This window comes from Vicugna pacos, chromosome 5, assembly GCF_048564905.1.
Source record: "Vicugna pacos chromosome 5, VicPac4, whole genome shotgun sequence".
NCBI lineage: Eukaryota > Metazoa > Chordata > Mammalia > Artiodactyla > Camelidae > Vicugna > Vicugna pacos.
The window spans coordinates 64,262,741-64,289,615 of record NC_132991.1 but is presented as its reverse complement, the minus strand read 5'-3'; the positions used below and the strand labels follow the sequence as shown (position 1 = coordinate 64,289,615).

The window sequence follows — 26,875 nt, the reverse complement described above, 5'->3', positions numbered from 1 at the left end:
TCCTTGAAAAACTAAAAATAAGCTTACCACATGATCCAGCAATTCCACTCCTGGGCATCTATCTGGAGAAAAATATAATTCAAAAAGGCACATGCACCTCAATGTTCACAACAGCACTATTTACAATAGCCAAGACATGGAAACAACCTAAATGTCCATTGACAGATGACTGGATAAAGAAGTTGTGGGAGATATATGTATATATCATATATGATATATATATATATAAATACTACTCAGCCATGAAAAAGAATAAAATAATACTATTTGCAGCAACATGGATGGACCTGGAGATCGTCATTCTAAGTGAAGTAAGCCAGAAAGAGAAAGAAAAATACCATATGATTTCATTCATATGTGGAATTTAAAAAAAAAAAAGGAACAAATGAACTTATTTAGAAAACAGGAACAGACTCACAGACACAGAAAACAAACTTATGCAGGGGGGTTGGGGGTGGGAAGGGACTGGGATTTCAAAATGTAGAATAGATAAACAAGATTATACTGTGTAGCACAGGGAAATATATACAGGATCTTATGGTGGCTCACAGCAAAAGAGAATGTGACAATGAATGTATGCATGTTCATATATAACTGACAAATTGTGCTGTACACTGGAATTTGACACAACATTTTAAAATGACTATAACTCAATAAAAAATGTTTAAAAAACATTTTAAGAACTTTAAACATTAAAGGAACAACAACAACAAAAAAAGAAAACAAACTTATGGTTACTAGGGGGTAAAAGGGGTAGGAAGGGATAAATTGGGAGTTCAAGATTTTCAGGTACTAACTACTATATATAAAATCGATTTTTAAGAGTTTATACTGTATAACACAGGGAACTATAGTCAATATTTTGTAGTAACCTATAATGAAAATGAATATATATGTGTATGTGTATATGTATGACTGAAACATATGCTGTACACCAGAAACTGACACAACTACACGTCAATAAAAAAAGTACCAAAAAAAAGAGTTTTGGATTGACATACACATTACTATATATAAAATAGATAAACAACACGGATGTACTGTATATTATAGGGAACTGTATTCAATATCTTGTAATAAGCTATAATGGAAAAGAATCTGAAAAGGAATTTGTATTTGTCCATTTATTGCTGTTTTAAATAACTATGACAAAAAAAGATATTTAGACATACTTTACACTCAAATCAGTTCCTTAGGCTAGATTACTAGAATTAAAATTGTTGGATCAAGGAGTATAAACGTTTTTAAAGTGCTTGTTAGATCCACGAAAATATTTTTTAGGAGGAATATACCAATTTGTGTCTTCACATGCAGTGTAAGAGAGAGCCAACTTCCTTACATCCTAGGCAGAAGTGAATTTTGTGATTTTTCAAAACATCTTTCTTCCCTACAAAAGGGAACTATGAGTCCCTAGATAGCTGGCTGATTTTAGGCCTGGGGCAAGGAAAGTTCAAGAGGAGCCTGGTATATTTGTGCTGGTAAGTAAGGAAAGGCTCAAAAAGTGATGGAGGCCTGTTGAATGGATGCAGGAGCTAGCTGGAAGGGGCTCTTACTGGCAAATCAGGTAGAACTTGAGCATCAAGATGAGTGGTGGCAGTAATAAACTATAACATATTGGGGGAAAAGACCCCACAAGTTCATACTGATACTGTTAAAAGATGAACTGAGGCATATTGAAATTTTTAAGAGTTTATTTGATCAAGAACTGGGCATCACCAAATGGGAAGTGGTTAGAAGTTCTCCACTGAAAGGGGCCAGGGGAAAGAGTTTCTTACAGAGAGGAGGCCAAGGTAATGCAAGGAAATTATTTGATTGGCTCTGGCTTGAGCTGATGGCTTATTTGGGAAAGCCTACGTGGCTGTTTGTGATTGGTTGTCCGTAGGTTTCAAATTTCCTAACCTTGAAACATTATAGGCTTAGGTTTTGGTTCGCTTATGTAGGATAAGGCATTAGAGCCACCTCAATTTAATGGCTTCTTTATTTAACTAATTTAATAATACTAATCAATATTTTAAAAAAGAGTAGGAGAAGCTATTTATTTTCAGTACAAATAAAACTAATACATATAAAAGAATATAAACATAGTACTGTCGTAACAATAACATACTCGGCGAGAATCATAAATATATGTTCCAAGTAAAGTTTTTGAGGAGGATACTTACACAAAGTATCTCTTTACGGATAAAATTCATCTGGAGTTAATTTTGATGGCTAAAGTGAGGTGAGAATCTAAACTGATTACCCCTCGCCAAGTGGTAGCCAGTTTTCCATCTCTTTTTCACAGAAATTAAACTGTAAGCCAATACATAGATTAGACTGTAAGCTTCTTGAGGACATGGACTGTCCTGTTCACAGTTTTATCCCATCCAATTTCTCACACAAAAAATGTTTGTCAGATGACTGTTTTGTTTACCACTGTTAAGTTAATCAGGAGGTCCTTAGACCGAGGTGGCTCTAAAGTCTTAGTAGCCTGTGTAAGCAAACCAAAACTCAAGCCTGTAATACTTCTGGGTTAGGAATTTGAAACCTAGGGACAACCAATCACGGACAGCCACCTAGGCTTTCCCAAATAGAGCAACAGCTTAATCTATAGCCAATCAAATAATTTGCTTGCTCTGCCTTTCCTCTTTGTCTTTCCCCTAGTTCCTGTCTCTGGAGTGCCTCTAACTTTGCTTTTGGCAGTGTCTGATTCTTGCTCAAATAAACACTTAAAAGTTTTAATATGCCTCAGATTATCTTCTAACACCATATATGGAGTTTCTATATACACTAGGGCTTTGACGGGGCTATCTGTTCTGTTCATATGCTCTCTTGGTCTTTATTTATACTTTATTGTAGGTTTATGAAATATTAACATCCTAATTACAAGGGGGGGATTTTTTTTTTGCTTGTCTTTTCGTTTGTTTTTGGAAGGCATAGACTTGAGCATGTTTATGGGCTTGAGGAGGAAGAGTCATTGGAAAAAGAGAGGTTGACGATATGGTGCAAACTTCCAGGGGAGATAGGAGAGGGTGGACTGAGGACTGGTAGGACTGAGCTGGGGAAGAAGATGCTCCTTTCTCCCAGAGGTGAGGGCGAGAGTCAGGCCAGGGTACATATGGATGCAGGTAAATGTGGTGCTATTTCTCTCAGGTAGATGAGATTCTCTTGCTGAGAATGATAGTCAAGGTAGTGGGGGTGGGGCAGGACAGTGCAGAATAGCAGTAATGAGGAGTGGAAGGGGAAGATGACTTCAGACTCCTAGGACGATTGCTGAGGGGCCCAGCTGAGAATGGTAACCGGAATTTACAATGGTATCAGCCGTCAGGCTTCAGGAAACTGGGTAGGAATTTGCAACAACCCTTGAAGAAACGGGCCTGCAGAATTTATTTAAAATAGTACCTCTCTTTGGGTTTCATTTCCTTTCTGACTGTCCCTGCCAAGTCTCACAATTGTGATCAGCAGGTTTTGGCATTTTCTTTTCAGCTAACGGCATAATACTCATAGCAGGACAAAATGATGGATAATGCTGGCCAGGCTGAGCTAGACGGGGCTTGGTAACTTTATTTGCGCCTGTCTTTGCAATACAACACTTGAAAAATTAGCTATAGAACTAATGTCACTTATTCTGGAGTAGACACTGTCAAATGCTTCCTTACGTACAATGTTTAACTTTAATCTTCAAAAAACTATCCGTGAAGTGTGTACTAGTATTGGCCCCGTTTTACAGGTAAGAGGTCTAGAGCCTAAAGAAGTCGATCTTCTGTTTAAGGTCACACGGCTAGTCACTCAAGTCTGGTAACAGTCTTCGCTCTGAACACAAATGCTCCATATTACGCCAGAGAATGTCAGACCGTTAGAACGTTGAGCGCGGTAACACATTACGCGTGCCCACATCATCGAACACATACGGTAACCGCGGTCTAGCGGGCACCCATCCGGTGACCCGCACGCGTGATGCTCACGCGCGCAGCCGCCGTGGCTTCCTCTAGCAAGGCTGAGGCTGCCTAATCACCGTCAAGGTGTCGAGCACGACTCTATCTGGGCTGGACTTCTTCTGCCTGAGCTTCTGATCCGAACGTCGTGCGGGCGGGGAGGGAGGGCGGAGCCTGCGCCGGGCGGAATTGCGGATTGGAGGGGAGGAGGAACTGGGGGCGGAGCGTTGGGGGGGGAAGCGAGAGGCCGCAGCAACCATGTAAGCAGCCTTGCTTCCTGCCGCAACCGCCGGCGTGCAGGCTACCGCGGCGTCGCGCTCCCGAGCCCTGTTGCTGCGCCTGAACCGGGCGAAGCGGAGGCTGGGGTGGAGGGTGGGCCGGCGGGGCCGGGCAGGAGGTGCAGGTAAGGAAGGCGGTCTGGCGCGCGGCCCCGCTGGGGCTGAGGGCCGGGAAGGCGGCCAGTTTGGGAAGCTCCGGGGCCGGAGCGGAGGGGAAGTCTGAAGTGAAGACGAGAGCGGGGGCTTCTCCACCGCGGCTGAGGCCGGGCTGCGGCCGAGGGTGGGCAAGGAAGGGCAGAGAGCCTGGGCCCGCAGTCAGCCGGCCCCCCTGATTCTCCGGCTGCCCCTTGCCTGGCTAGTGGGGAAAGGAGCCGGGTGGGGCTGTTCTTGAAGAGATTTCCTTGGAAACATTTGAAGTTCCCTCGCCCTTCTCTTGTCCCGTGTACTTGAGTTTATTTCAGAGGTGCCGAGTCCAGTTCTCCTCCCGCTGATGGATAAGCTCTGAGCCTGTGTTTCGAAGGTGCATCCGTAGACAGGACTAGAAAGTTTCTAATGTACAGAAACGACACCAGTAGTAGGGTTTCAGTTATATACATACCTCCTTCAGTGCTTGCCTTTGCTCCTTGAAGGTTTAACATTTGTACCTGTGTTTCACAGGCTCTTGAGGAAGGAGACTTGATTTCCCAGTTTGTATTTTCTTCTTGTTTAGAACGTTCCCAACAGGATGAGAATGGAGTATTTTTAGGCATTAGCACTCTTCTGTTCAATATAGAAGTTACAAGTAAGACATTAAAGAAATATAAGAAATGCTGGAATTCTGTGTAAGTCAAGTTATTGGTTATCTGATGAGTGCATTTGTTAAATTATCCTGTCCAGATTCAGCGCATCCTCTTGTAAAATTACTCCTATGTTGACAGCAGAAGTTGCCTCTTGGTATTTTGTGCTGTCTTATTTCTGACTTATTTGAATCTCATTTCTGATTTATTTGAGTCTTGTTTTCTGGCACATCCAAACTCCCACTATCAGAGTTCTTACAAAAGATATTCTTAGTTTCTTTCGGTTGGATTCGAGTTTGTGACAAAGATGGGCAGGTTAAGTTTCTTCTGCAGAGCAAGACTACCCTCCGTGTCCTCCCTTTTTCTTTTTTCTGGGGAGAGTAATATGGATCATGTGGTTTTCCTTTAGAAAACTTTGATCTGTTGGTATGTCGATCAAAAATTGAACAAAAACATCTTTGTAGATGGGAACTAACATTTCTAGTATTCAGCTGTCTTGTATTGTTAAATATGTTTTTTTGTTTGTTTTTCTGTTTCCTTTTTTATTTTAGTGCATCTGTATGTTCATTCATAGCATTGAAATAATTCTCTTCCGACTATAAAAGCATGTTGCAAGTAGACTAAATCACTTTCTTTTGAGCATTAGAACCTTGTTGTAGAATCATGGGTTTCAATAATATTCTTAACGATCTAGTCTTCAACAATCCTTATTACAGACGTAAAAATTCTCATTTTTGTGCTCTTTTTATTCTATAGAGTTATAGGTCATGGAGCCATATAGTGCCTCATGTTGGAAGTAAGGCTGTGTAGGAAATCAGAAAACTAGAACTTTGTCCCATATGGGTGATAAATATGTTTTAAATATTAAAAAACAGTACTTAGAAATGACTGAACTGTTGCTTGGATTTTTCCATCTGCTAAGATTTTGGTTTGCCTGGTAGAGCAGGCTGATTTTCTAAATTTCATTACCTAATTAGCCTCTTGATAGAGCGCAGTGGGTCTGCATAGACTAGTAGCCTTCAACTGAGAAGAGGCAAAGTGCTGGTAATATGAGAGGGCTTTGAATGAGTCAGTTGATACTTCTAATTACTCCTCAGATAGGAAAGAGTCCTAGTTTTTTATCACAGGCAGTTATTAAGCTGCTGGAGGATAAGAGCTGTAAGGTAGTTTTCTCAGGATTGTGGTATCGTTAATGTTGTTACTAAGATTGACTCTGTGATTGTATTTGTTTCAGAAACTACACTTGGTGTGTGTTTTCATGGTAATTTTTATCCCCACATCTCCAAAGCCTAATGATAGTCTGTAGTGGGTGACCCTGTGGTGTGATGCCAAGACTCTTCAGGAGGGTTACTAACTCTGCTTCTCATGTTGCTTGTGGCAAAGTGGAATGTAGGCTGTTCTCTGAGGTCTTCAGATTGTTGTTGCCCTCACATTATCCTTTCTCTCCCGTGCCCTCTTCCCCCACCACACCCCGCTTTTATACCTTTTTGAATTTACACTTGATCAATCACCAGCTGGTTTTCCAACCCTTTGTGCTGGAATACGGATTGTCATGACACTTTCAAAGGGGAGTTCTTCTTTCCCTCTTTGCTTCCTCCTCTTTTGTCCCCCTTCCCCACCCTTCCCCCTGCCCCTTCCTTTTCTTCCTCCTTTTCTTCCTCCTTTCCTTACCCCCGCCCTCCGTTCCATTAAATGTTTGCTGCCAAAGTTCTGTTCGTCAGTGGTTTCATTTTTGCTTTGTTTAATTAATAATTAATTAAATTATTAATCAGGCAACGTCCCGAGTAGTTAGAATTCAGATAGACCAGAATTGGAAGTCTGAAGAGTTACAAAACTAATTTTGCTCTAAAGAATAATTCTGGGGTAGAACTTGACATCCATTTATGGCTCTACCACAGACTAGCTGTGTGACCCTTGAGGAACTTGTTTTCGGTTCAGTGTACGTTGGTTGCCTCAAAGGTAAAATGTAGTAATAAGGCCAGCTCTGTATCTTCCAGGATTTTGTAAAAATGAAATGAGATGGCCGATAGGACTTTGAAAGTGAAAAGCATTTTATGAGTGTAATGTCCTCTTTGTAAAGTGTAAATTAGATTATAAACTGCAGCATTTTAATGATGAGTTTATAAATAGTTCATGGTTCTTCTCTTTTATTTGAAGTATTCGATATGGCAGGAAATAGCTTTCCTGTAACCTTCATCTGGTGATGTGGGTCACTTTACTGCTTTGGTTGAATTATGATTTTGGGTTATTACCAAAAAAGCCCTTTTTAAGATCTTTATTGTAATGCCTATACAAGTTTAGGCTTAAAAAGAGGAAAACCAGGTGCCTGTGCCTAGGAGACAAGGTGATGGGGAACAGCTTGTTGATCTGGATACTTCTCAGAGGTGATGAGGCATAACCTGAGGTAGTTTTGAGGCTGTACAGAAATGTCACTAAGGGATGACGATTTCATTTCCTTTTTGTGGAAATTTTTATAATTTTTTTATAAAGGAAAAGACAGAAATAAGCAAAATAAAACTTTGAGGAATTTGTATGCTTGTGTAAAAAAAATCTTTTAAATTCTTTTTACCTGCTAACATTTGTACCTTACCTCCAAATTTTTGATAATTTTGGTATTTTCTATAATTTGAATGGTAATGTTGAAAATTAAATTGATCACATACAATCCTGATTTTAGATGATTGAGACTCTTCCTTTTCAAATCTTAATTTGAAATATGTACTAACCTAGTTTTATTTAGTCTTTGGTTTTCATCTGTCTGAATTTTTGAAGTCAGATGTCTAGAATTTTTGAAGTTGGATGCTATATGCAATCAACTGTTGGGCTTCCTGAAGAACTTACATCTTTTGTTTATTTCTTTTGTTTTAGACTCATGAAATGGCCACAGATGATAAGACTTCCCCAACATTGGACTCTGCTAGTGATTTGCCTCGATCTCCTACTAGTCCTTCTCATCTCACACACTTTAAACCTTTGACTCCTGATCAGGACGAGCCTCCTTTTAAATCAGCGTATAGTTCTTTTGTAAATCTCTTTCGATTTAACAAAGGTAAGACTTATTCTTAAAGATCAGAGAACCTACAGTCTTGATTCTCTGAAATTCTCTTGTTCAACTTTCATGCTGTGTCTTTGCAAGAAAGTGAAATATTAACAAGGAGGCAGCTTTAATCATAGGTCACTGGGGTTAACTACATAAGAAGAGAAATACAAAAATTTTTTATATTATTGGCAACTAAAGATCTGAATTGAAAACTAAAGGTTGAAAGGAGGTCTCTTTTTAAAGAGAAGTTAGCATTTTTTTTCCTTAATATATTTCAGTTTTCTTAAGTTCATAGAATAGAGTTTACTCTTTTAAGGGTTAATAGCCAAAGGATTTTAATTATAGCAGTGAATCTAAAGAACCAGCACATGGGAGGAAAGATTCTTATTTTTCAAAAATTGAAAGGTGTCAGCAAGGCCTTGTTGACTTAAACCCATTAGGTTAAGGTGTACATTTAATGACACCAAATGAAAAGGTATTTTAAAAATGAGCTCTTTTTAAGTGATATATTTTTTACTCATTGGAAGAATTAAAAAAAAATACGGTCTACATCTTTTGCTTTCTATTTGGCTGTATTGTTTGAAATGTGTTATAAAGTAATCCCTCTAGTTGTAAGGGATTTGGGAATTAATAGTTCAATTAACTCAGTAGAAATTTTAATGATATCAACTGACTTATTAGCAGTCACGTTTAAAGCTCTGTAAAACCTCCATTACACCATTTTGAAGACAATGATCTTTAAAAAAAACAAACAAAACCTCAAGAATCTTATTTTTTAGAATAGGTTTAGATTTGTGGAAAAATTGGGAAAATAATACAAGGAGTTCTCATATACCCCTACACTCAGGCTCCCCTGTTAATTAACACCTTACATTGATACAGTACATTTATTACAGTTAATGAACCATTATTGATGTATTATTACCAACTTAAGTATGTATTATTTTCATAGCTCTTCAGTGTCTACCTAATGTCCTTTTTTTGTTCCAGTATCCCACCTAGGTTACCATATTCAATTGAACCATAATATGACAGTAATCTTTTTATTTAGCAAATGTTTATTGAGCACCTGCTCTTCACTCGGCACTGTTTTAATAGCACAAGGGGTATGTCTATCCCATCAATAAAACAGAACAACAACAACAAAATATCTCTGCCTTCATGTGATGCTTGCATTGTTTCCTTTAATATTTCTAATGAAAAGTAAAACAAACTGAAGGTCACATATCCCAAAGATGTAATTATTGACCTGTGATTTTGCCACCTTCTTTGAATTAAAAAACAAAACAAAACATAATTTTTATTTAGGTGCATAATACAAGTATACACTCTTTCCTTAAAATCTCATCTATTTCCTTCTCTTTGCTGAACTCTGAGTCTCAATTTTCCGATAATTCCAAGCTTTCCTTTGCCACAGAGAGAGCAGAAGGGGGCCAGGGAGAGCAGCAGTCTCTGAGTGGAGGTTGGACCAGCCCTCAGCTGCCTTCGAGGACACAATCTGTGAGATCACCCACACCTTATAAAAAACAGCTTAATGAGGAGCTCCAGCGGCGATCTTCAGTGTTAGGTAGGGCAGTATTCTTCTTTCATTTCTCTCTGTGTGTTAGATTTTCCCACAGACACTGTGTTTCCCAGGTTGTTTATTGACTTAACTTTTTTGCTGTTTAGAATAGTCAGTCACTCTTCAGAATTAATGAGACTGTTACCTCGATAGTGAAAGAATTTGCTGATACCTAAGAAAGATTTCTTAAACATTTTATTAAACTTTAATTTAGGCAAGGCAGAGATAGATCTCGTGACTGTTTTTTGATTAATTACTTGCTTGGGTTTCAGCAGAGAACAGTTTGCAACAGCCCCAGGAGAACGCAGGTTAGTTTCAACTTTGTGACTGAATGCTGCATCTGTTCTTGGGGTGGCCAGTGTAATGTGATGTGCATGCCTCTGGCTGCGGAAGTCTCTCAACTCCATTAGTGGGCTGCCACTTGCTCTTGGCCTTCTGTCCTTGTTGGGGTGCAAACTGTCAGTGTGGCTGGATAAGGTGAGCTCCTGTCGCCTGTTTGTTCTCCATCCTGGTCTGCTACGCGGTCATCTTCATTTTCATGCCGTTCTGTTGAGCACAGGCTGAGATCAGTGCCTGCATCGAGAAACTAGATAAAGTGAGTTGTTTTATGTCTTATTTCTGTTAGATTATTAAACTCAGTGCAATCATTTGCCCAACTCAGGGTGACAGGAGAAAGGCAGTGAAAGAGAGCACAATCGAGGGGGAGGTGTGTAGCCTTGGAAATCAGGTGTCCCTGAACGTCAGATCCTGTCTTGTCTGGCCAGTTGTCCCCATGAGATCTTTGGGTGAAAGATAGGCAGGCGCAGGTAACAGTGGTTCTCAGAAGGATACTTCATTGCTTGTTGAGACTTGGCTCAGAACCCTCTTCTGGTGGGTCAGAGGAGGAGCAGAAACCGACCAGAAGAGTTTCTCCCTGAGGACTGGAGTAGAGCTGGCACTCTGCAGGTTCAGGGCAGAGGTCCTCAGCCTGGGTTATGTCGGCCATTTGAAAGGAAGAACCAGAAGGTGGGAAGAGGGAGATGAAGAAAGTGAGCTCTTTACTCCAAATGGATGGAAGAGAGAGACCATTCCCACGTTAACCTTTAACCTTAAACTCTCCTTATCTCTTGAACCTGACCTGCGGTAACACTCCTGTTTTTGTTAAGGGAGCTCTTTTGACTAAATCCTGTGCTGAATGAAGCATAGGATTTCTTCATTTGTAAAATTGAGGAGTTGGACTAGAATATAATCTTTTAGAAGTTACAGATTGACAGCCTACTAGTCCTTGCCTTGGTGTTTTGATAAACTTGAACTTGAATATCACTAGGTGGAGTTTGTATATCTAGTTTGCTGCAGTCCCCACCTTTCCGTATTGTCTTTATAAGTCCACGTGATTTTTTGATTGTTTGTTTCTACCTTAGCTGCTCTAGGCATTTAAAAAAATTTTTTTTAACTTTTTTCTTGAGTTATAGTCAGTTTACAATGTTGTGTCAATTTCCAGTGTAGAGCACAGTTTTTCGGTTATACGTGAACATACATATATTCATTGTCACATTCCTTTTCACTGTGAGCTACTGCTCTAGGCATTTGAGCTTCACAAGCCTGGGTCTGTTGGATCAGTCCAGTTCTAGTTTTCTAGTTTTCCTACTCAAAAGCTGTGATTTCACTATTTACTAGCTCTGTGACATTAGAAAGTCATCTAATTTTCTAATATTTATTTTATAATAGCAACTAGGATGATTTGCTTGAAGGCAGAGTACTTGACCAGATTTTCTCTTAGTCTCTTTCGGCTTCATCCATGATCTGTGATCTGTGATTCTGCTGGCTCTAGGAACAGTCTTGCTCCTTTTTCAATGGACAGTGCTATTTCTACTTGCTTATATTCCAAAGTGGCTAAGCGCAAGGGGCTTCACAGTTAATTGTTGTCCATGCATGGAAGCACAGCCTTACTGTTGTAACAGCTTTATCTGCCTCCTTTTCAATTCATCAATCATGGAGAGTTGGTTTATCATGGAGACTCAAGAACAATTTGGTCTTCCAATGCCTATACATTTTTGTTCTAGAAACACATCTGATGTGTCTGCTGGAATTAAGACATTATTTATAGAAAGATAAAGTTTTCAAAGTTTTCTAACATAGGTACAGTTTATATGAGTATTTCCATGATTAATATCTTGGAAAGTTCTTTGTCAGTTTACATTTAGATACCAATCTTTCATTTCTTGATAATCCTTTCTTTCCCACCTGACCAAGGTAGAGAATACCTTAAGCAAACCTAGCAAATAAATGAGTTTGGGGAAGATTTAGGGTGGGGTATTTTCCAACTTGCTTTGCCATAGGTTGTTAGGTTAATGAGTTTAAGCTGATAGGGATGTTCATCCTTTTTGTTGAGCCACCTCTACTTCATCCTTAGGTTTAATAACTGCTGGAGCCAGGAATAGGTAGAAACTGTAGTTGTAATCTTGCTCTAACAATAAGGAAGTAATATATGACAGCTTTGTGTGCACACCACATTCTGGAATGTAGGCTTGTCTTACTAGTGACAGGACTGGCTCCAGTATTGCTATCTCAAGAGCAAGTGATCCCTTCCAGCTTAAAGCTGCAGGGATGGGGAGGTGGCAGGGAAGGGCAGAATTGGAGTTCTAGCAGTTCTTTGGTGAAGAGAAACCTGCTTGGACATTGATGAAGGGAAGTCTGTGGATAACTTACCATCCTGGATGCTCTGAAGTCTGTCAGATTCTGTGGGGACTGGCCGTTCAATTCCTTTCTGATGACCTACTCCGTAAGCGTTTGGGTTTGTGGTCTACAGACTGAACTGAACTGTTCAACCCTGTTGCTGACCTGTTTAAGTGTAGATACTGGGCTAGGATAACTCACTGGGATTGCTTTCCCTTCTGCTAAATCTCTAGCAGCTATTTATTATGTCTTGAGACCAAAGAACCCAAGAAGTCATTAATGAATTTTGGACCACGTTAAGTGATGTTCCCGTCTCAGTCTCAAAATCATCGGTGGTCTCAGACAGTGCTTGTCTCAGGTAGCCTTTATTTTCTTGTGAAGCAGTGTTTTACATGGTAATAAACACTTTCACTAGCCTTTTACTCTGATCAAGACTAGTTTTACCTCTCAGTCCATATCACTGGTTGGGAGAACATAAGTATATACTGAAATAAGAGGCACTTTGCATCAATAATACAGACTATTAAGGTTTTTTTTTTTTTTTTAAATCTGACTTAGACGCCAGAAGGAAAGCAGAACCTGCCTTTGGAGGTCATGACCCTCGTACAGCTGTTCAGCTCCGAAGCCTCAGCACAGTATTAAAACGCCTCAAGGAAATCATGGAGGGGAAGAGCCAGGTACTGTCTAAAGGCTTTAGGAGATTGCTTATAATGTAGGCGTCATGCCGTACTCAGGAGAGTGGTATGATGCCACTTGAAAGAAAAGTCAGTTAATACTAACTCCAGCTGTGAACACCATATTTTTACACATAAGTTCTTAACTTTAATTTATCAATTTTTTTTTCCTTTTATGGGTTGTGCTTTTTGTGTTTAAGAAGTGTTTTTCTAGCCCGGGGCAGTAACTATTCTCCCATGGTTTCTTTAGGAAGGTTTGTTATTTGTGTGAAGTATAGGCAGTCAGGATTCATTTTTTTTTCTTGTGGATGTCCAATTTGACCCAGCACCATTTTTTTTAAAGACCACCCTTCACTGATTGTGTTATAGTCTTGTCATAAGTCCATATGTATATGTGAGGGTGTGCCTGGGTGCCCTTCCACAGCTCCATTTTTTTCTATCATTGTACTAATACTCTGTCTAAAACTTTGTAGCTTTAGAATAAGTCTTAATGGCTGACATTACAAGTCCTTCATCTTATTGTTCAAAATTGTCTTGATCATTTTGGCTCTTTGCATTCTCATATTAATTTTAGAAACAGCTTGTTAATTTCTGCAAAAGAAACCTTCTAGGATTTTGATTAGCATTGCATTTGCATTGCATCTAAATAATCAATATTTTCAAGAAGCCTTTACATTTTTTTATTGTTACAGGATAGTGACCTGAAGCAATACTGGATGCCAGATAGCCAGTGTAAAGAGTGCTATGACTGTAATGAGAAATTTACCACTTTTAGGCGCAGACATCATTGCCGACTGTGTGGGCAGATTTTTTGCAGTCGTTGCTGCAATCAAGAAATCCCTGGAAAATTTATGGGTTATACAGGTAAATGCATTTATTGACAATTTTACATTCAAAGGTCATTGTAAAATAGTTATAACACAGGATCCATATTAAGTCATTTTTTATTTTGGAGTTTACATGTGAGACATGGGGGATGTAAACCTGAGGGAGACACGGCTTTGCTTTTCAGGACCTTTAGTCGAATAATAAAACAGATAGGGATGCTCATAAATAAGAAGAGTAAAAGACAGTGTATCACAAATGTGAGCAAACAGCCATGGAATGGTTAACTTTTACTAGACAGGGTGGGTAGAGTAGATCATTGCTTTACATTACAAAGAGTTTTTATTTTACAAAACACAGATATTCCTTGAGTTATATGACACGCTGCTTTAGCAAATTGCATTTACTCATATTCTTCCCTAAATTTTAGTAGTGTAGAAATTTAAAATTATTTTTTGAAGCAGAAAAAACTAAACCATGGTGTATGGATTTATACAGTGATTAGGGAGTGGAAGGTTGACAGAGATACCAAAAAGAGAACACCCTTAGCATCTCTCTCCTGTTATTTTTATCATACAGATCTTCCTTTTGGCCTTATTCACTTTTTTCCTCCCTAAACTGCTTCAGACCCAAATTATCTTCCATGCAGCTTATGGCTACAGCCTTTATAAGATTTTTTTTTACTTTTAGTTTTTCCCTACTTGTACCTCATTTTTCATACTTTAATCAATATCCTATAAAATGCTTATTTGATCATGTCAAGATATTCCCCTGTCTAAAACCCTCTCAGAGCTCCCATTACCATTAGGATTTAACCCTGTCTTGTTAATATGGTTGGTGTATTGGTTCCTTAGGGCTTTCCTAACAAAATACCACAAACTGAGTGGCTTACAACAAACAGAAATTTGTTGTCTCACAATTCTGGAGGCCAGAACTACCATAATAGCCCTCACCCCACAGGTCAGGGAGCAATTATAGGGAGTCTGCCATTTGCTGAGTATGTCTATTCCAGTTATATATTCTAGGACTAGGGGATAACCACAAATGGATGCAGGGACCCACTGAACTCCCTGTAAGATGGACCTTTGCTGAAACTCCACCGATTGCCTCACCTCTGTAAGCCCCTGCCCTGAGTGGTAAACCACAGTAATGTTTTAGGCCTCTTTGAATTGGTGTTAGTTCCGAGCCAAAGTCCAGTAATCCCCGCAAGTTTGACTATTACCTTTTTCTCAAAGCACAGTCACCCTGGTAAAAGGCTGTAGTCCCTTGGGGAGGCTAGTAGGAAGATTAGCAGTGCACGTTTTTTGGCAATGTGGTGGGGTTCTTCCTCAGGGTGACCCAGCCTCCCTTCATTCAGGGAATTCTCGGTCTGTGAATGGCTCAAGTCTGAGAATTGGCTGAGGGGTAATGACTCTTTTTTGATTCAAACTAGACTTCTGTTCACTTGATCTACAACTCTTTTTCTTATACAAATCGTGTAAGAATTTAGTAGACTACCCATTTACTTTTTTTTCCAATTTTTAAAATTTATTTATTGAATTATAGTCAGTTTACAGTGTTGTGTCAATTTCTGGTGTACAGCATAATGCTTCAGTCATGCATATACATACATATATTTCTTTTCATATTCTTTTTCATTATAGGTTATTATAAGCTATTGAAAATAATTACCTGTGCTATACAGTATAAACTTGTTGTTTATTTTATATTATAGTAGTTTTTATCCACAAATCTTGAACTCCCAGTCTATCCTTTCCCACTCCCTTTTCCCCTCTGGTAACCGTAAGTTTGTTTTCTATGTCTTACTTTTAGGAACACTGTAATCAGTGCCATAGATCTTTATTATGTCACTATCCTAATTACACTTCTAACTGCTATCTGTTATGGTGACATGCACACCTTGTTTTTGGTGATTAAATGCTGTCACTTTGCCCCTGTCATCCTGGGATCCAGTGGTCCCCATTGCACTTAGATTTCCCAGTACAGTGCCAGCAGTTCCCTCTATAATTTCTGACCTGCAAGGAAGAGTGACCTCTACAAGGATGCAGGGGCTTCCTTCATAGATTTTTTTTTTCTTGTAGTCTTTTTTTTTTTTTTTAGGAAGTATTTCAATCATTACTTCATACATTTATTTATTTATTTTTTATTGAAGTATAGTTAGTTTACAGTGTTGTGTCAATTTCTGGTGTACAGCATAATAGTTCAGTCATACATAAATATATGTATATTTGTTTTCATATTCTTTTTCATTATAGGTTATTACAAGATATTGAATATAGTTCCCTGTGGTATACAGTGTATTTCTTAGCCTTGGTGAAAGGTATGTCTGGTGGATTTCCCTGGGGCGAGTGAGCAGATCTTACTTGGTAAATCTGCTCTTAACATTACAGTCTCCCTATGCCTTTGGATCCCTTCTTTTATAGCATTCCAGGATGATTCTGCCATTGCACTTTCATTTAGGGTTGTCCAACCAGATTAACCAGACTGGTAGAGACCCTTTTAACACCTTGAGCTGCAACATCCAGAATCTGCTTAATGGGCCTATGTCAATAAATTCAGTTTGATCCAATTTTATATTCTTTCCATTGTTATCCTATACCCTTGATATCCATTCCCACAAATATTCCCTGGGTTTCTGTTTCAGTTGGGAAGAAAATGTAGTTCTTCTGAAGTGTAGTGTATCTGTCTACTCATGGGTCTCACTTTATAACTCACGTTTCAGGGTCTGCTGGGACTTGAGTCTTGTTATAGGCCTAGAAGCAGAGGATAGTGGAATGGGTCCTGAGGGAAATAAGCAGTGTCTTCTTGCAAGGCAGCTAACTCATGGGAGGCCATTGTGAATTTCTCAGGCAAAGAAGGGTTAATCTCAGACAGAGTGGAAAGGCTACTTCTAACTCGCAAAGAAGACTAAGCAGAAATTGGGAGTTCAGTGTTCTCGGCTTCATTGGGAACTTCCCAGATATCCCCATTCCAGTTTTCAGGATCTCATTCCTTTATAAACAATTTCCCTACTTCAGTAGCAGACATATTGCAAGGTTAAGTTATACAGCATGTGTTGTGATTCACTCACTTGCAGGATGAGACTCTTGGTTTGATTTTCAGCAATCTTAGCTCTGCAGCTATATTTGGTTTCTTTCAGGGAAGACATAGAAACTCAGGTACATTGCACAATTCTTAAGTTGAGAATATGAATTCCTGAGGTCATTCTTTTCTCTCTTCAGTGCAGTTAGGAGCAGTTAATCTCATTACACCCATTAGTTTGACAAAAAATGTCCTAAGATATGACAGACATGGTCGCCCAGAACTTTGCCTCTGCAAGTATTTGATTAGGAGTATCCGTAGGTGATATTTTACGTGATTCTGTGGCCACATCACACTGTGGACTGTCAGCATTCTCTTTACTACTAGGAATAGAGAGTCCTCATTACTTTTAATCAAAGAACCAGTTCCAGAAACTGAAGAACCAATTTAGAAAACTCATCCTTCAAGTTTTGTTACTCTAGAACTGCTCTTGGGTGCTTGCTTCGGCAGCACATACACTAGAACTACTCTTGGTACCAAAATTTGTCTTAGTCAGGGTTCTCCAGAGAAACAGAACTAATAGGATATTTACATCCCCAATACATGCGCACAGATGTTTATATATAAAAAGAAGTTTGTTTTGAGGAATTGTTTCAAATGATTATTGGAGCTGGCAAGTCTGAATTCTTAGGAGGCTGGAAACTCAGGCAGGATTTCTATCTTGAAGACTGGAATTAGAGTTCTTTTTTTCCTCCTGGTATCCTCAGTGTTTGACCTTAAGGCCATCAAATGACTGGTTGAGGCCCACCCACATTATGGAGGTTAATCTAACTAACGTCAGCAGATTGTAAACGTTAACTATATCTTAAAAGAAAACAAAAGTTTGCAGCAACAACTAGACTACAACTAGACATTGTTGGACCAAACAATGACTCAGCCAAGTTGACACATGAAATTAATCACTGCACATGGGGTAATAGATTTTGGACACAATTGTACATCGTGGCCTGGAATAAATACCTAGACTGCATGGGCACATTGAAAGGGGTCAATTCATGTTAAGCTATTATTGGTGGTAGTAGCAGTGGTATCTCTGCATCTGTCATGCAACTTTTAAATTAAATGTGTCTGTGGTCTCCAGTGAACTGAGTTCTTTGATAGCAGGGCGGCATCCCATCAACCTTTTAACTCCATCACTTAATATAGGCCTGTGCTCAGTAGGCCCTTGCTGGTGAAGATTCTTCATGAAGTGGGAACTGGTCAAGCTTGGCTCCTTTTATTGATCTGATAATTTTCGTTCTAATAGCTGACTGGTTGAGGGAGACTTCCTTTACAGTGCAAGAACGAGTTTTTGTTGTGTCAACTTAAAGACCTATTTGCGAATAGTAATTTCATCTCCTTAATGAATTCTGTTTTGGTCAGCTGGTACTTTGGCCTAGTGCTCTCGTTTATCCTGGACTGGATAATTTTTTTCAATTTTTTTTGTTGTTCCTGATTGAAGTGGAAATGTTTTTCTTTAGATTCATCTGTTGAATCATAGTGTTAGAAATGAGTAACATAACATAAGTGATATTTAATTTTGCTTAAAGTACATGCATAATTTAATAAAACTGAGTACTACATGATAGTTGTCTTAAAATGAAAAATGAAAGACCCTTTATTATACTTGGTAGTAATTATGGTAAAAAACACAGTATGGTTGACTTTTAGAAGTCTTTTGCTCCATGTCACTTCAGTTTTCTAATGTTAATGATAAAAAGGATTAAGGTAGAATTGTTAAGTAATATGTTACTAATAAAATTTACTTATCACCTCCTTTTTTTTTAGTACACTAAAATGTCACAGAATCACATAAAAAGTTGTTAGAGACAAACAGGATGGTAATGAAAACTTATATTTGGACTACATCCTGAAAAAAAAAAATAGCATTTAAAGTTATTAAATAACCTTTTTGTTTGTCCTCCCAAGAATGTTTCAGTTCCATCTAAACTTTCATTATAAGAATTTTCTTTATCATTTCCGCCTCATATTTCAAGTTATGTATGAGACAATTTTGTTTATTTTTAAAACTATGCCCCCTCGTGGAGGCCGCTTTTCATGACTTCACAGAGAGAACTAAATAACTTTTTTTCCTCCTTGCTTGTTACCTGGGGAAAATGTGTTTCTATTTGTGTTGGTTTGTGTACTCAATTAAAAAAATTTTTTTTTCTTAAACCTACTGTTTCTGATAGATCCGTTACTTCACTTTTAGAACCTTGAGAAATACTCTTTTAAGCAGAATTTTCTAGTGCATTAAGTCAAATTTTTTAACTTGCTATAAATATTTCAGATATTTCTTCTGTATAACACAGGGAACTCTATTCAATATCTTGTAATAACCTTTAATGAAAAAGAATATGAAAATGAATATATATATATATATGCATGACTGGGGCATTGTGCTATGCACCAGAAATTGGCAAATTGTAACTGACTGTACTTCAATTAAAAAATATATATATTTCAGATACTTTGGATACCTGGATGAATTGATCATAATAATGATTTTAAAAATATATCAGAGCTAACAAAGTTACTTCACTTTTAAAAAATGTCTTTTTTGGTAGTCTGTACTTGAAGACATTTCCCTGTTACTAGGTAAACTATTAATCCAAAGGTTTAATGTATTCTGTTAAGTAATACATTAGTTATCTTTTGCTTAATTTCCTTTTTTTTCCCCTCCTAGGGGACCTCCGAGCTTGTACATACTGTAGAAAAATAGCCTTAAGTTATGCTCATTCCACGGACAGTAATTCCATTGGCGAAGACTTGAATGCCCTTTCAGATTCTGCTTCCTCTGTCTCTGTACTTGATCCGAGTGAACCCCGAACACCTGTAGGGAGTAGAAAAGCCAGCCGCAACATATTTTTAGAGGATGATTTTGCCTGGCAAAGGTACTGTCACTTAAATAGAAATTTATTTGTATTTGATAAATACTGAGAGTCTTATGACCTATGAGTGCTTTAACATTTAACTTCTTTGAGTTGTTTCTTGCAAATAAACCATTTTCTTCTTTTTTCTCAGCTTGCCTCAGAAAGGATCACAGAAAATGTTTATGGATAGTGATAATATTGACTAATTAGAATGTTAGCTCCACAAGAGGAGAGACTTTATGTCTGTCTTGTTCATTGTTCTATGCCTGGCACCAAGAACAGTGTATGGCATATATATGATCTTGATTATGTTTATTGAATAAGCAACAGAAGTGATTCAAATTAGTAATTTCTAAAGTAGGCTTCTTTGAGAAGGATGCTCAGCCCTCAGAGGAGGCTTAAGATTTGTAGTCATGATATTTGTAAATGAAATGAAGGTTTCAATGTAAATGTAAATGAAATTAGTTTTTTTTTCCTTCCTAAGGGACATTTCATGTTTTTTCATATGTCTAAATATGCTACGTTGTCTGGTAGTAGAAGATGTTACTAACTCTTTCTTGAAAGTGACTTGGAATTGTTTGAATTAGAATCCTAGGTTCATCAGTTTCTGATTTTTTTTTTCTATAGCTAAATAGTTTTCTCATGTGTGATATGAAATCTGGCCATGTCAAAGTGCTTGAAGTTTTAACTAGCATCTTACTGATAAGTTATTTTCTGATAATCCTTAATGGAGTGAGGAATTAGTATGTAACCAGTGATTTTAGACAAAAGTAAAAAATGAATTATAGCTACATTCAACATGTATGAATCTCAGGTATGTAATGTGGTGGAGAAAAGGAAGTCACATATATGTCCATATTTATAGAAAGTTCAGAAATGTACAAAATGAATGCACTCTTGGGATTTATACTTGGTTAACTGAAAGAAAAGGAAGAGAATGACAAGTATAAAATTTACAACAGTAGTTTCATTGAGAGCAGGGAAGGGAGTGGGAATGGGTGGGAGGAACAGAAACACTTTAAAGTCGGTGGTAATGCTTTTTTTTCCTTAAATTGCTCGATGGATACCCTGGTGTTTGTGGCATCATGATTCTTTATAGTTTATGTATATTTTATGAATTTTAAAGATCGATTCTACATTTAGTGAACAACAAAAAAACAAGTAGAGGGATTGTTCAATTCTTACTTTAGTAAGCAGTGCCACGTGAATGCCTCGCCCTGTTGTGTGAGCCTAGAATTGGCAAGTGTGACTTAATAAAATAAACCATATTTGAAAGCTTTCTGGGAGATGCAGGATAAATGTCAAAGGCAGAATAATTTTTAGGTTCTATGCTAATTGATTAATGTTTGTTCTCTTCTAGCCATCATATCCCTGTGGTAGGAACTACTTTCCCCTTTTGACAGATGTGGATGCCGAAGTTCAGACAGATTAAGTAATGTGCCCAAGGTCACACAGCTAGTAAGAGGTAGAGCCTGCCCCTGGACCTACCTTTGTCTGACTCTGCAGTGCTTTTCCAGTTAGTTATGGGGACTGAGAGTAAAATATTCGAGCTCAGTATTTATGCCTCTAGGCCCTGCAGTCTTGTGTATGTGATGTGAGAAGGAGCTCTATAAGTCACTTACCTGGCCAATTTGATTATTTTATTGGCACTCCATATACTTAATAAACTCTCCATGATCAGTCCTTCAGTGTTTGATATACTTAAGACGAAAACCATCCTGGTTCCACCTCAATTAAATGGAGACAACAAAAATGAGCTTATAGGAAAAACAATCTTTTGAATGTTAAAGCACTGCATTGAAATTGGATTTGCCTGTAATGCTCTTAAATCATCTCAGTATTTTCCTGTTTTCCTTATAGTTTGATTCATCCAGACTCCTCAAATACTGCTCTTTCAACGAGACTTGTATCTGTTCAAGAAGATGCTGGGAAATCTCCTGCTCGAAATAGGTAAACTGCCAAATGAAAACACTGTATTCTGCATCTGATTTTTCTTCTTTTTATAGTAATGAGAAAAACAAACCTAAAAAGGATGGGATTGATTGTTACACACTTTCTTAGTTTTGAAAGCTGAATTAAAGTATCATTTCCTTTTTGCTCATCAGTTGCCACTTGCATTCTCTCAGTGGTCCCTTCCCATTGTTCTCCACTGGCTTCAGATCTCAGAACCCTCACCCCACTTTCTTTCTGGCTTGGCAGGGGGCTTCACTTTCTAATGCATAGCAAAGAGGGGAGAGAACTGAAGGGGACTTCCCCAACTCTGAGCACCACTTACCAACTTGATTACGCTTGGAGCTCATCCTTTTTCTCTTCTCTACCCCTGGTTCTCCATTTGTGTTCTGGTTCTCATCCCTTACTGTTTTTTATTAGTTACCCTATTAGTGTTCCTTATCTTCCACTTCTCTCTGCTGACTCCTTATCGTCTGCATTTGAACAGACTTAGGTCTTGCTTATTAAAAACAAACAAACAAATAAACAAAAACCTCTCCTTTGTATCTTCCTTCTAGTTCTCTATATTTTCAGTTTATTTTCTTCTTTGCGAAATGCCTTGAAATAGTGGCCTGTAATTGTTCTGTACCTGCACACTTCTCTTCAACCTGCTAGAATATTGCTAACATCCACACCTCCCACTGAGTATGCTTTCATTATTAGAAAATGAATGAGTAAGTGGTTATAAACCTGAAGAACTAGACTCTGACTCACCATGGTTTAGCATACTGTCAGTTTATTCTTTCAACAGTTAATAAGTACCTACAAACTAGGGACTTGTCATACAGCAGAAGTTCAGACAGACAAAAATTTAAAGCACAAAAAAGCATGAGGAGTAGGAGAGGAGACTGGAATTTTAAATAGTGTGGTCAGTGAAGAGCTCATGGGGAAGGTGACGTTTGGACAAAGACTTGAGGATGTGAGGGAGTAAGCCATGTGGACATTTCGTAGAAGAATGTACCACACAAACAGTGAATAGCTAATTCCTGAGTGGGAACATGCCTGGCAGGGAGTAGCAATGAGTCCTGCGTACCAGGAGTAGAACTCTCTTACAGTTCATTGTGAGGGCTTGTTGTGTACTCAGTGAGATGGGAAGCTATTGGAGAGTTTCACTTTTTATATTTATTTTGAAAACATTTTATATTTGCAGAAAAGTTGCAAGAAAAGGGATAAAATAAATTTTTCATGTATACTTCATTAAGAGCACTAAGTTACATTTTGTACATTTGCTTTGTTATTGTATATAATACTGTATTTTTGTTTGTTTCCTGGACTATTTGAGTGTAAGTGCAGACATTATCGTCCTTTACTTTTCTTAAAAAAGATGAATAAACTTCATTTTGTAGAGCAGTTTTAGATTCACAGCAGAATTGACCGTTAAGTACAGGGAGTTCCTTCCCATACACCTCGTGTCCTCCATAGCCTCCCCCGCTATAAACCTCCCACACTGGAGAGGGATGTTGTTACAATTGATGAACCTGCAGTGACACATCATTACCACCCCAAATTTATAGTTTATGTTAGGATTCACTCTTGATGTACGTTCTGTGGGTTTGAACATGTGTACTGACGTGTATTCACCATTGTAGTAACGTGCAGAATAGTTTCACTGTGTTAAAGATCCTCTGTGCTCTGCTTATTGATTCCTCCCTCCTCTGAACCCATGGCACTGATCTTTTTATTATCTTCATAGTTTTTCCTTTTCCAGAGTGTTACATAGTTGGAATCATATGGTATATAGTCTTTCCAGATGGGTTTCTTTCACTTAGTAATATGCATTTAATTTCTTCCATGCCTTTCTATGGCTTGATAGGTCATTTCTATTTAGCACTGAATAATATTCCATTGTCTGGAAGTACTGTAGTTTATTTATCCACTCACCTACTGAGGGACATCTTGGTTGCTTCCAAGTGTTTGCAGTTATGAATAAAGCCTGCTGTAAACAGCCATGTGCAAGTTTTTGTGTGGATATATTTTCCATTTATTTGGGTAAATACCAAGGAGTGTGATCACTGGATCCTATGGTTAAGAGTATGTTTAATTTTGTAAGAAACTGCCAAACTATCTTCCAAAATGGCCATAGCATCTTGTATTCCTATCAGCAATGAATGGGAGGTCTGTTGTTTCACATCCTTGCTGGTATTTGGTGTTGTCTGTATTCTGGATTTTGGCCATTCTGATAGATCTATAATGGTATCTCATTGTTTTAACTTGCGATTTCCTAATGGCTTGTTATGTTGAACATCTTTTCATTTGCTTTCTAGCCATCTGTATACCTTCTTTGGTGAGGTGTCTGTCTAGGTCTTTGGCCCATTTTTTAACTGAGTTGTTTTCTTATTGTTGAGTTTTGAGGGTTCTTTTTATATTTATTTTGGATAATCATCCTTTATCGAATGAGTCTTTTGCAAATATTTTCTTTCAGTCTGTGGCTGGTCTTCTAAGTGTTTTGATGTCTTACGCACAGCGTAAGTTTTTTATTTTAATGAAGTCTAGCTTATCAATTTTTTCTTTCATGGATGGTGCTTTGGTATTGTAGCTAAAAAGTCATCTCCATAACTAAGATCATCTAAATTTTCTCCTATGTTATTTTCTGGGAGTTTTATAGTTTTAGGTTTTACTTTTAGGTCTGTTATTCATTTTGAGTTCATTTTTGTGAACAGTACAAGGTCTGTGTCTATATTAATTTTTGTGTGTGTGGATGTTCAGTTGTTCCAGCACCATTTGTTGAAAAGACTCTTTTTGCTCCATTGCATTTCCTATGTTCCTTCATCACAGATTAGTGATTATATTTGTCTGGGTCTGTTTCTGGGCTTTCTGTTTTATTCCACTGATCTATTTGTTCTTTCACCAATACCACATTGTCTTGGTTACTGTAGCTTTATGGTAAGTCTTAAAGTTGGATGATTGTGTTAGTCCTCTGACATTGTTCTTCTCTTTCAACAGTATTCTGGCTATTCTGGATCTTTTGCCTCAACACATAAAACTTTAGAATCAGTTTGTCAATATCCACAGAATAACTTGCTAGGATTTTGAATAAGATTGTATTGGATCCATAGATGAAGTTGAGAAGAACTGACATCTTGACGATATTGAGTCTTCCTATTCATGAACAATGACTATTTCTCCATTTATTTAGTTCTTTGATATCTTTCATCCACGTTTTGTAGTTATCCTCATTCAGATCTTACACCTATTTTGTTTGAGGTAGTATTTCATTATGGGGGGTGCTAATGTAAATAGGAATTTGTTTTAATTTGCCTTGTTCATTGCTGGTATATCAGAACGTGATTGACTTTTGTATATTAACCTTGCATCTTGCAATGTTGCTGTATTCTAAGCGTTTTTTCTGTTGATTCTTTCAGATTTTTACATAGATGTTCATGTCATCTATGAACAAAAACCATTTTAATTCTTCTTTCCTATTCTGTATTCCTTTTATTTCCTTTTGTCTTACTACTTTGGCTAATGCTTCCAGGACGATTTTAAAAATAAGTTGTAAGAGAGGACATCCTTGCCTGAGCAGTTGAAAGGACAGAGTTGCCACTTGTTGAGATAGGGAAGACTGGGAGGAATATTTTGGTTTTAGACATGTTGAATTTGAGATACCGTCTGGACATCCAGCTGAGATATCAAACCGTTAGATGTATAAATCTAGAGTTCAGGCAAGAGGTACAAGCTGGAGATGTAAACTTGGGTGTTATTACCATGTGGATGGTATTTGATGCTATGAACCTGTGTGGAGATCATCAAAAGAGTGAGTGGAAACTGAGGAAATAAGGACCGAGGACTAAGACTGGGGAAATGAAGAGGAACCAGAAAAGGAGACTGAGAAGGAGAGACCAATGATAAGGAGAGAGGAAGCCAGGAGAGGGTGTTTTTTTGTTTTTTTTTTTTTCAGTTTATTTTTATTTTTTGATTTACAGTGTATTAATTTCTGGTGTATAGCACAATGGTTCAGTTATATACGTATATATACACACATACTCTTTTTCAGAGTGTGTTGTCTTAGTAGCCAAATGAAGAAAATAACTCAAGGAAAATGGGTTATCCTGCCATACATCAAATAAGATGAGGAGTAAAAAGCTGACTATTGGGTTTAACAATAACATTGGTATAGGCAATTTCAATGGGTTGTTTGGGGCTCTGGAGAGAATGGAAGAAGAATTAGAGACAGTTTTGCTATAGTGAGGGAGGGAAAAGCAGCAGAGGAATGTGAAATCAAGATAATTTTTGAAAGATGGGACAAATTACCGTATTCCTGTTGTCATGTGTACAAATGTAGAGATAACTGTGCTAATTTACAATCTCTTCTCTTTTTCTCTTTTGTGGTCTCTCACCTTAATCAGCTTCTTCAACTCTGCTGAAAATGTGGCAGTGGCTTCTTTGTGGGCCGACTTGTCTCTCAGTTTTTGTTTGTTTTTTTGGTTTTTTTGGTGGATTCCACAGTGATAGTTCCTTTTTTTCCCTCCAGTTTTTTAATTTATTTTTAATAGAGGTACTGGGGTTTGAACCCTAGACCTCGCTTTGTGATGCTAAGCATATGCTCTACCACTGAGCTGTACTCCACCCCCCATCTTGGTGTGTTTTGAATTTATGCTGAGAGTGATATATGTCTTTAGGAAAGATGTAGCTTAGTGAGTACTGTCTCTAACTAAAATTTTACTTAGCATTCTTTACCACTGCTCATTTAAATATTTGACAACAAAATTGACTAATTTTCTTTTATTCTTGTTGCCACATATCAGAATATGTGTAAGGATGGTGCAGTGTTAGAGAAGCAGAATGCGTGGGTAATGCACACATTGGACAGGAGATTATAATTGGTTGAATAGGTCACAGGGGCAACTTTTCACTGCAGGAGTATGCCAAGAAATGATTAATTGGTTATTTAAAAGATCTTGTTTATAGACGGTATTTATTTGATATCAAGGTTTCTCAGTAACCATTAAGAATGATTTTTTTTTGCTGAGCCTGTTACAGCAAAAAATTTTTCTATGTAATTTCTTAAGTTATTTTAAAGTATCTATCTTTTTGCTGGAAGAGCATAGTTTTTCAATTGAGGCCTGGTTTTGAATGGCAGTCCTGTTACTTTTTTGGCTGAGTTAGATAAATTTCTTAATTTCTTATTCTTGATTTCTTATTTGTAGAATGGATCTAGTTGTATCTACTCTGTAGGATGCTGTGAGACTCAATGAGGGAAGATACAGCTTAAGAGTGACTGTAACACATT

General features: G+C 37.9%; 1 protein-coding gene across 9 annotated transcripts in view; it reads left to right on the top strand.

Moving 5' to 3' along the window:
- The first annotated feature begins 4,150 nt into the window (after positions 1-4,150).
- PIKFYVE (phosphoinositide kinase, FYVE-type zinc finger containing) overlaps positions 4,151-26,875 on the top strand; it is a 72,958-nt gene continuing 50,233 nt past the window's right edge. For 4 of the 9 annotated variants that reach the window (XM_015240068.3, XM_015240067.3, XM_015240065.3 and 1 more), the window contains exons 1-8: positions 4,151-4,317; positions 7,837-8,017; positions 9,426-9,575; positions 9,842-9,877; positions 12,783-12,901; positions 13,591-13,762; positions 19,470-19,677; positions 21,517-21,606. In XM_015240068.3, the coding sequence (XP_015095554.2) occupies positions 7,846-8,017; positions 9,426-9,575; positions 9,842-9,877; positions 12,783-12,901; positions 13,591-13,762; positions 19,470-19,677; positions 21,517-21,606 (947 nt within the window). In that variant the 5' untranslated portion in view covers positions 4,151-4,317; positions 7,837-7,845. Of the gene's footprint in view, positions 4,318-7,836; positions 8,018-9,425; positions 9,576-9,841; positions 9,878-12,782; positions 12,902-13,590; positions 13,763-19,469; positions 19,678-21,516; positions 21,607-26,875 lie in introns of those variants that run through there. The other 5 variants (XM_031678181.2, XM_015240066.3, XM_015240070.3 and 2 more) reach the window with 3 other exon arrangements.